The sequence below is a fragment of the Marmota marmota genome, unplaced genomic scaffold (genome assembly GCF_001458135.2).
Source record: "Marmota marmota marmota unplaced genomic scaffold, marMar, whole genome shotgun sequence".
In the NCBI taxonomy this organism is placed as follows: Eukaryota; Metazoa; Chordata; class Mammalia; order Rodentia; family Sciuridae; genus Marmota; species Marmota marmota.
The window spans coordinates 9,980,728-9,990,487 of NW_025999853.1; the positions used below are offsets into that span (position 1 = coordinate 9,980,728).

General features: G+C 35.9%; 1 protein-coding gene across 9 annotated transcripts in view; it reads right to left on the reverse strand.

The window, feature by feature from the left end:
• Window positions 1-835: 835 nt before the first annotated feature.
• The window catches only part of Mybpc1 (myosin binding protein C1), an 81,973-nt gene continuing 73,048 nt past the window's right edge, over window positions 836-9,760 (reverse strand). For 4 of the 9 annotated variants that reach the window (XM_048803198.1, XM_048803150.1, XM_048803173.1 and 1 more), the window contains 6 exons: window positions 9,189-9,348; window positions 8,134-8,270; window positions 5,913-6,099; window positions 3,719-3,786; window positions 2,266-2,308; window positions 1,034-1,125 (listed from right to left, as the gene is read on the reverse strand). In XM_048803198.1, coding sequence (XP_048659155.1) covers window positions 3,722-3,786; window positions 5,913-6,099; window positions 8,134-8,270; window positions 9,189-9,348 — 549 coding nt within the window. In that variant the 3' untranslated portion in view covers window positions 1,034-1,125; window positions 2,266-2,308; window positions 3,719-3,721. Of the gene's footprint in view, window positions 1,126-2,265; window positions 2,309-3,718; window positions 3,787-5,912; window positions 6,100-8,133; window positions 8,271-9,188; window positions 9,349-9,760 lie in introns of all 9 variants that reach the window. The other 5 variants (XM_048803161.1, XM_048803142.1, XM_048803166.1 and 2 more) reach the window with 3 other exon arrangements.

Below are 9,760 nucleotides of genomic sequence, written 5' to 3' on the forward strand. Positions count from 1 at the left end.
GTCACTATTTATTCAGCCTCTGGGACAAGGGAAAAGGGGGAGGAATCATGGGCAAAACAGTAATGAGGTGGTACCTTACACTTGCATTCTACTCCCTTCTCTGAAACTATAATATCAGGAAGGGCAAAGGAAGTTGCTTAAAAAAAAAAAAAAAGACTATGGATTAGTACAAATGTTTCTCAGCTGCTAGAATTTTTTAAAAAGAGGTTCCCTTCAAATCAAACAGATACCATCAGCTAACCCTAATTTTGTAACTGCTCTGAAGTCTGCAACAGTCTCCCATCCCTAGGACTAGCTATTTTGGCAGGAGATCTAGTGGATTTGTCCAGGAAGCCCTGCCAGAGACACCATAGGGGTTGCACCCGAGTTTGGTAGCATCCTGGCTCTCAGCCTTTGTTCCTCAGTTCTGTGTCTGAGAATTGGATGCCAAACACATAAATGAACACAGTGACATTTCATCGTAAACACTTGACATGTGTTGTACTACTTCCTGAATTAGTTTTCCTTTCTACTGAGAAAATTTGTCTGCAAGGTAAACTTTAAGAAATCTTTAATGAATTCAAATGGGAAAAAAGGGGGGGGGGACATAGATCTTTGTGTTAAGCAGGCCTGTGTGAAATAAACCACTCTTAAGTTATTTAGAAAAAAGTCCATATATCAAGAGCAAGATGGGTGTTCAAGTTTCTACCATGGTGTATTGCATTCTTTACTCCAAGAGAGGGGGACCGTGTACAGCCTATTCTTTGAAACTAAAACAATTGCTTTTGCTTATTCTTTTCTACGTTGCTTTTTAAAAGAAAATACAGCGGAGCATAAACAATAACAGCCAAAGTGCTGACAGCAAATGAGATTTTGTTTGCAATTTTTAATTAAGCAACCAGTGCAAACAATATTTTTTTTTTCTCTTCAACATTCAGAGGAAAGAAAATGACCACACTTGGGGGCCTGGTGGAAAACCAGAAAATGCTTTCTCTTTTCAATCAGATTTCAAAGCAGCAGAATTCAGAGAGGCTATGCCCAGCCCTCAGTATTCCTCAGGATTGCTTGAGTGTAAGTCTCGCAAATATGAATCAATTATGTTTGGAGGCACACCTTGCAAGAGGAGCCTGCAGAAGGACAGCCCACCTAGAAAGGACAGAGAGAAGGGAAAAGTCAAAACCATCTACGTGAAAAATCACTGAAATAATACTACTGCACTAGCTGCCTGGAAATGAGACTAATTATGATTTTATTACTACAAAGATTCATTCAATCCCTACTTGGAAATCTTCTCCAGGTTTAGTACATTTAGAATTTAAAGCCCTTGGCATCTAGACAGAAAAGCAAGTTCCCAGAAGACCCATAGCAGTTACTCCCCTTCTATTGTTCAATCTTAGTTTAAATTCCTAAATGGTAGAAAACGCTTATTGTTCTTAGAGAGGTTTTGTGATTGCTCTATAAATGATTTAAAGGTTCTGGCACAACAAATGCATACCATGTTATGGGTCAGTGGGAAGATCTGTTTCCAGTTTGTTAATGCTCCTTTTAATTAAGCACAAAAAGTTCTGATTCAAGCAGATTGGAGAAGAAAAGACTCTTTCCTTTAACTTTGACCACTTCTAAACTGTCGAAAGTGCAAAAATTGGAACTATTTGGTTAAAAATAGTAGGAATGGTCCAATACCTTCTGAAGGTGAGAGAAATGCCTAACATTTCATACCTACCTTCCAAGCTTCTGAATTTTTATATTAAAAAAACAAAAGCCTCATTCAAATGAGAACCCACGAAACCACAAAACTGCACGGTCCTTCAATGAAGGGCTTTACTACTTGCTAATAAATTCATGTCCAGACAAAAAACAGCATGCTATTTGAAACATTCTTAAAACTTCTTTAATGCAAATTTGAGAAAGTCATTCTCCTTAACAAAATAAAAAAATTCAAGTCACATATTGGTAGAAATGATGCCACTTATGTACATGTCCATTCCTTGATGCAAAGAATGCAGAATGCGTGGGTATCAATCATGTCCATCTACATTAAATGCTTTGATTCATGCTCTATCACATTCAACAGTTTGTTTCATGTCACTAGGAGATTGTCATGATGAATAAGTACTAGATATTAATTTAAGATGCTGAAAAATACAAATTAATACTACAAAGTTAGCAATTTTAAGGAGTCTATTTTCATTGGATTACGTAATGAAAATCATGCCATACTCCACAGGCTTGGTATGGCTTATGATAGTCATAAGCTTCATATGCCAAAACCATATGAAAGCTTACCTTAGATGGCAATATACATTCAAACATCCTTATTGTGCTACAACTAAGGAAAAGAGAGAAAGAGAGAAAGAGAGAGAGAGAAGTTGTAAGCATTAATAAACTGCTAACACCCAAGTTGAGTACTGGTTGGATGAAATTATGGTCACAATTATGATGAGTTGATTTCATTAATCCTTAGTCATGTGAAAGATGTGGGAAAATAGAAGCACATGGAATGAAGGGTGAGGATCCAGTCACTTCAAAAGGATCATTAATATGTAAAAAATATATATATTAATATGCACAACCACTCTGTCAGAGAGGTGGCAAAGCCAATCTGATGGTATAGTGAATATTTATGGTAAGAGCTTCCAAACCATTAGCTTATGAAAAAAAAAAAAACCTACAACATATATATATTGTGTTTTTCATCAAAAGAAAAACATAGATATTTTACAAAATGTTAGTGTTCATATATATATGTTGAAATTCCAAAAGGCAAAATTATCAAGTATAAATATTAGACTAATATATTTCATAATATTCTATCCTGAACTGATTATATATAAATGATGTAAACAAATGCAAGACTTAAACACAGGATACAAAGTGACAATATGTATAACAATAAAACTTCAAAAGCAGAAGTGTAATTTCTTCTTTGTAAAACTAACACTATGTCTGGAGATTCAGAAAGCAAATATTGTAAACTTAGGCAAAGTCTACATTAAAGGTCATAACAGATTGTCACCTAGCCCCAAAGAATTCTTAATTGGCTCTTTCAAATGGGGGTGAATTATACATATATAATAGAACTCATTTATTGCTTAAAACATTTTATAGAGGGTCTTACACTTTTCTTTCCTTTTAAGTTCATAGACATATAAAATAATTTGGGTCCCATGGAAATGTCTAAATTGTCCAATAGATAAAGATGGATTACAAATACCCTACTCACAAATTTGTAATTGGACAATCTTAAATATGAGTTTCCAGATGTTGGGTCTATTTTTATACCCTCCATCAAAAATGTGCAGAACACTTGTCTACAATTAAAAGGTGCTATTTTCTGAATTCTGTCCTTCATTTAAGAAAACTATGCTGTAAATTATCTTAAAGGACAAATATATCTTTCTACATTCAAAAAATGAAAATACTAAATAAATGCCATTGATTCCCAAGTTTTGATAATCTTATTATATAAGCTGAAGACTTCTTCAAATGTAGTGTTCTGATTTCGCTCCTGGGGACCTGTGGTCTGGTACTTAGTTTTCTGACAAAACTCATGGTTTCTACATTACTTGGTATCCTTGAATAATTTGGCCTTCCTCGTTCATGGCATAAACACTGTATGCCATGAGCTGCTAAGAAAACAGAATTAAAAGCAAATGAGAAAGTCAAGCTTCACATGCAAAGTGCGTTTTCATGTAAGAGGAATGGAACGGAAAGTAGAAATATCCAGTGGGATATGAACTTTTTAAACCTGTTGCTGCCCCTCCAGGAAGACTGGTTGTCCAGGGGTATTTACTCCTTGATATATCACTGCAGAATCAGAATATTTGTACCAGTATTTATTTATTCTTAGTTGACATTCTTACCTTTTTTTTTTACACAGCTTAACTTGATTCAAGTTACCAATTATCAGATAATAATCTGATGATAAACAATCTCAGCATTACTTTTAGGACCAAAAGCTTTTTTCAATACCACAGTTGATACCTTATCATGAACTTATAGGTTAAAATACATCATTCTGATTATTAAGTTCAACTACTATACAATTGACTACATGATTATTACTAAAAAGAATATAACATCCACATGCATAATATTGTTTGCTCTTATGGAAGGCTCCAAATATTGAACCATTTATAAAAGCATCATCTATGTCATTAGCAACATTCAATTTTTTTTCAAAGCATGAATAGGTGGTAATTTTTTAAAAAAAATTTTGTTTTTGTTTTTTTAGAGGATGTCGAAACCCAAGTATCAACAACAACTTAAAACTGATAAAATGAGGAGTTTAGAAACCAGATGATGTGCAAACGTGACCTTAATCATCATTTAAAGCAAACAAAGCGGCTAAAAAAATAATGTTTACATTTGTATGAATTATCTCAATAGTAAGGTTTGAAAAATTTTAAGAATATTATATGCCTGATGAGATAAAAATAAAATTTTCGCCTATCACTTAGTTACATAGTCTGCATACCATATACCAGAGGACAGACAGAAATCATATGAGAAAGAAAACTGTTTTTAAAAAATGTTGTAAGAAAGAAGTTACTTTGTTCAATAAGTTTCTTATACTACATTTAGGACTACACAACTAAATAACTCTTTAAAAGAAACATTAATACCCTGAGCATTTACTATGATTTTATTTTTATTTGTTTTTTTTCTTTTTTTGTTTGTACCAGGATTAAACCCAGGGGCACTCACTGAGCCACATCCCTAGTCCTTTATTATTATTATTAATTTTGAGAAAGGGTCTAGCCTAGGGTTTGCCTAGGGCAAACTTGCAATCTTCCTGCTTCAGCCTCCAGAGTCACTGGGATTACAGGCATGTGCCACCATACCCAGCTTACTATGATTCTCTAAAATAGATATTTACAAAGTCATCTTTCTGACTTTTGGATTATAATTTTTTCATTATAAAGAAATAAGAGGGTTCGGGTTGGACCTCAGTGATAGAGCACTTGCCAGGCATGTGTGAGGCACTGGGTTCAATTCTCAGTAGCACATATAAGTAAGTAAAATAAAGAAATAAAGGTCTATTGACAACTGAAAAAGTATTTTTTAAAAATAAATAAGAATAAAAGACATTAGTTATCATCGAATAGCAATATGATACAGTGACGGATGAGAAAAAACACATTAGGATCATGTCACCTAGTATCTCCTAATGAGGACTTCTGCAGGAGCTCTCATAGTGTCCCAAAGTAGGTTTTTATTGCCAAGAAAAACTTCAAAACAAAGACTCTAGCCAATTAACTAGAAAACTAAGATGACTGTTCATGCTGAGACTCTCTTATCACAAAAATCCTTATGTTTTCATGGTTTATATAAGTTGCCACATTTCTTAAAACTAATGCCAATGAAATGTACAAGTAAAAATTCTCTAGCAATTTTAAAAGCAATGGATTATAATATGTATATGCTATATTCTATTATGTGTATAATCAAACACTAAATTAACAAACGTAGTCCTATATAGATTAAAAGTTTCACAGATAAGTAAACCAATTAAAAATAATATGAATTCCTTAGCTTCAGTTTCATTAGATGAATTTTTGCAGTAGGCTTCTATTTATAGATAGACTACATCACCAAAGTAACGTGTTCATTGTATTTATTCTCAGCATGCTGTACACCCATTAACATTTCACTAAAGCTAATATTCCTTTAGTTAATAGGAAATAAGAAAAGATAAAAATAAACCAATTTAAATAATCAAGTAGTAGCCTTTAACAAATAAAGCAGAGTGGAGGCAGAATATAAAAATGTCTCCTCTCCCTGAATCCCCCTTCCCACTTCTCTTGCTACTGCTACCATTACAACTGCCCCAGTTGCAGCATTTTGGCAAAGAGCTTGGATTTTGCATTAAGAACCATAATTACACAATGTTCCTTTGCTTTGGTCTACACATGAGACCGTGGGTGGCATACCTTTCACCTCTAGTTTGCATTCGATCTCCACTGTCCCCAGGTCATTGACTGCTTTGCAGCAGTAGGTGCCTCCATCATAGGGGCTCGGCTTGCGAATCTCCAGAGTACAGACTCCCTGGTTGCTGAACATCCTGTATCTTGGATCATCCACAATCGCAACTTTGTTTTTCATCCAGGTTATTTTGGGCTGAGGTTCAGATTGAAGAAAGTGAGGTCAAAACCTATCTGTATGTAGCACATTCAAAGGCCATCGAAGCCAGTGACAGAATTTTAAAGCATAGATTAGAAAGAAAGCACACTGAAGACTACACATCTACTTGGGCAGTGTATTTCTCAAATTACATTCTACTTAGTGGTTGGCAAGAAAGCAAGTGGGTAGTTCTGAAGAAGAAAGTCAGATTTGTTCAGGGGACATTGCTAGGGCAATCTTCCCAGATGGATTCAGTTGCATTTCAATTTGATCTATGTGGATACAAACATTTAGGTGTGAGCTGAATGAGTTTGGGGCATCCAGTGTACAGTGTGCATGGTGATAGATGTGTTAATCGATTGTGATAATCATTACACAATATGCATGTTTATCCAATTTTCACGTTGTACACTTTGAATATATACTCTTGATATGTGTGTGTATATATATGTATATGTATGTGTATATATACATACATATACTATGTGTCAAGTATTTCCAAATTAAAAAAAAATTGATGTACAGGTCTATGATGTCCACTCATCCTAGGGAGTGTATATTGCTGGGCATTTTCGGGAAAATTACCATAAGTTCTCACAGCCATTTCTCCACTTCTTTTTACGGACATTCTTTCCTAATTCTTTAAGAGTCTGCATATGCCTCTGCACCACTTCTTCCCCGCTATGACATCTGAAGTCATCATCAGTGACAGTGGCTCTGCTCCCATCAGACAATGCAAGATCAGTTCCAACCCAGTCCCCCAGAAAGTTGATTTCATGCTCTGTGACTTCTGAACTGCACTTGAAATCCTTGATTCTCTACTCCCTTCTTCTGTCTACTCCTTCACTCTCTGAACACCTTCCTCAAAACCTTCCACTTTTTATAATATTTTTTCTTGCTCTGAACCTAGAAATGGCACCTTTCCTATCTCTTTCACGCAGTCCTCTTCTTCCTTCCAAATGGGAGCATTCCCCTACGCTCACGCCTTGGTCCTTGGCTTTTCACAGTACCCTCTTACCTCAGTGATAATCCTTTCTAGAGCTTGGGCTCCAAAGGGTGAAATGTAGCACCTCCACACTGGGCCTCCCAAACTGACACCAACAGCCCTGGATGTTCTCCTAAGCTCTAGGTGAAACCTCTGATCTGCCTCCTCATCCTTCCCCACATCACTTCCATTTACACATTAATTCAGGGTCTTCCTGTGTCCTATCTGGCTTCTCCCTTTGACTTCCCTATCTCTGTTGACGACATATGCAGGAAACACACAACTGTTACAATTTTCCAGATTCTAGGGCACTTTTCCACAGTTGCACCCAGGGACATAGTTTTTCATGGACAACTTTGTTAATTTGTTGTTATTTTCAAATGTCAACAACATGAAAACTTAAAACCTTTCTAAAGCTCTTCAGTGATCTCTTCCTTCTTAGTACTCTGCATTCTGCCTTGCATTACAGCATAATTGTTATTAACTTTAATCTGTTATAGAACTCTTTTCTTTTCTTTTTGACTCTTGATGAGTCAAAATCACCACCTAATTTTTCAGGTGACTCAACATTGCTTTATTTTATTTACCTCTCGGTTCTTTTAAAATTAGGTGGTTTCCTTTTTCTTTTTCTTTTAGTAAAGATAAACATTTTTTTCCTACTACTCTTTTTTTTTTTTGGTGCCAGGATTGAACCCAGGGATGTTTAACCCCTGAGCCACACACCCAGCCCTTTTGATTTTTTTATTTGAAGCAGGGCCTCCCTAAATTCCTGGGCCTGGCCTTAAACTTGTGGTCCTCCTGCCTCAGCCTCACTAGTCCCTGTGATTATAGCCATGTATCACCATGCCTGGCTTTTACTATTTTTGAATAGTGTACCTAATTATCCACAAACACTACTACTCTCCATTCCCCACATCCCAAAAAGACACAAATAGTGGTTAGAAGGCTCATTTATAAAAGTGTTAACCATTATAACATGGGAATATAAAAGAGGGACCTTGAGGTCAATTCCTCAGTTTAACTAACATGATAGAACAATATGGTACCTTGGGATTTCCTCTCACACTGCAGTTCAGGGTGGCGTTGTAACCAGCTATAGCATAGGTGTTAACCAAAGGCTGAGTAAACATGGGCGCCTCTGTGAAATCAAAGTCTTCATACACTGGATTTTTGTAGATTTTGCCTTAAAAACAAGTATTAAAATATGTTCAAAAGTACAAATTGGCTTGAGACAATATTATTCTTGGCATGCTTCACTCATGATTAAAACTTCCTTGAGCTTAGAAATAACACATGGCATACATTCAGAAAATGTACAGCCAATCACAAGATGGAAAGCCAGAATGGTCATCTGACACTAACACAAATATTGACAGGATTGTTTTTTTTTTTTCCCAAGAATTTTGATCAGAAATGTGTTCTAATGTGAATATCAGGAAGGGCTTTAGAGGGAGAGTAATCTATGACGAAATGAAAGGTTAAAGATAGAATTCAGCTTCTCCTTTCTTTGCTGAGTGGGTCTCATGTGTGGCTATACTGAAAGTGTCCAAGAATCAAAATAACAGAAATCCAAGAAGTAAATGTCTACTTTTTCCTATCCCAGTGACATTAGCCATTTATAGCTCCATAGCCCAGAAACTGGAATCAATTAAAGCCTATATTTTAATTTATTTTTATTTTATTTTTTTGTACCAGAGATTGAACCCAGGGGCACTTAACCACTGAGCCACATCCCAAGCACTTTTTATATTTTATTTTCAAACATGGTCTTACTAAGTTGCTTAGGGCCTCACTAAGTTTCTGAGGCTAGCTTTGCATTTGAAATCCTCTTGCTTCAGCCTCCGCAGCTACTGGGATTACAGACATGTGCCATTGCTTTTGGCTTAAAGCCTTCATTAAAAAAAAAAATGCAATGATAATGTAATATCCCTTGAATGATTTTGCCTGTAAAATTTAAATTTCACTTGAACATTTTTATCATAATTTTCCAATAATAATTGTTTCCATAGTTTTCCCCTCACCACATCTCGGCTTCTTTCAGCCTTATCCATCTAATCCCTGCCCACCTAGTTTTCTGGATGTCACTCCATTCCCGACTCACCATCCTTGGCAATCACAGCGCTCTCTTTTGTCATTGTCGCATCCTCGCTGAGGCCACACATGTTCTCAGCAAAGACCCGGAAATAATATTCATTCCCTATGACCAGTTCAGTGATGGTGGCGTTGGTTCGGTGATAATGCTCAATGACAGTGAACCATTCCTGAAAGAAAAAATAATAACAGTTTGAGAAAAATCAACTAAAAACACACAACTCTTCCAACTGTTGTTTAGAATGGAAAAATAAAAGACCCAGAATAGCAAAAGCAATTCTAAGCAGGAAGTGCGAATCAGGCGGTATAGCGATACCAGACTTAAAACTATATTACAGAGCAATAGTAACAAAAACAGCATGGTACTGGTACCAAAACAGGAGGGTGGACCAATGGTACAGAATAGAGGACACAGAGACTAATCCACAAAGCTACAACTATCTTATATTTGATAAAGGAGCTAAAAGCATGCAATGGAGGGAGGATAGCATCTTCAACAAATGGTGCTGGGAAAACTGGAAATCCATATGCAACAAAATGAAACTGAATCCCCTCCTCTCACCATGCACAAAAGTTAACTCA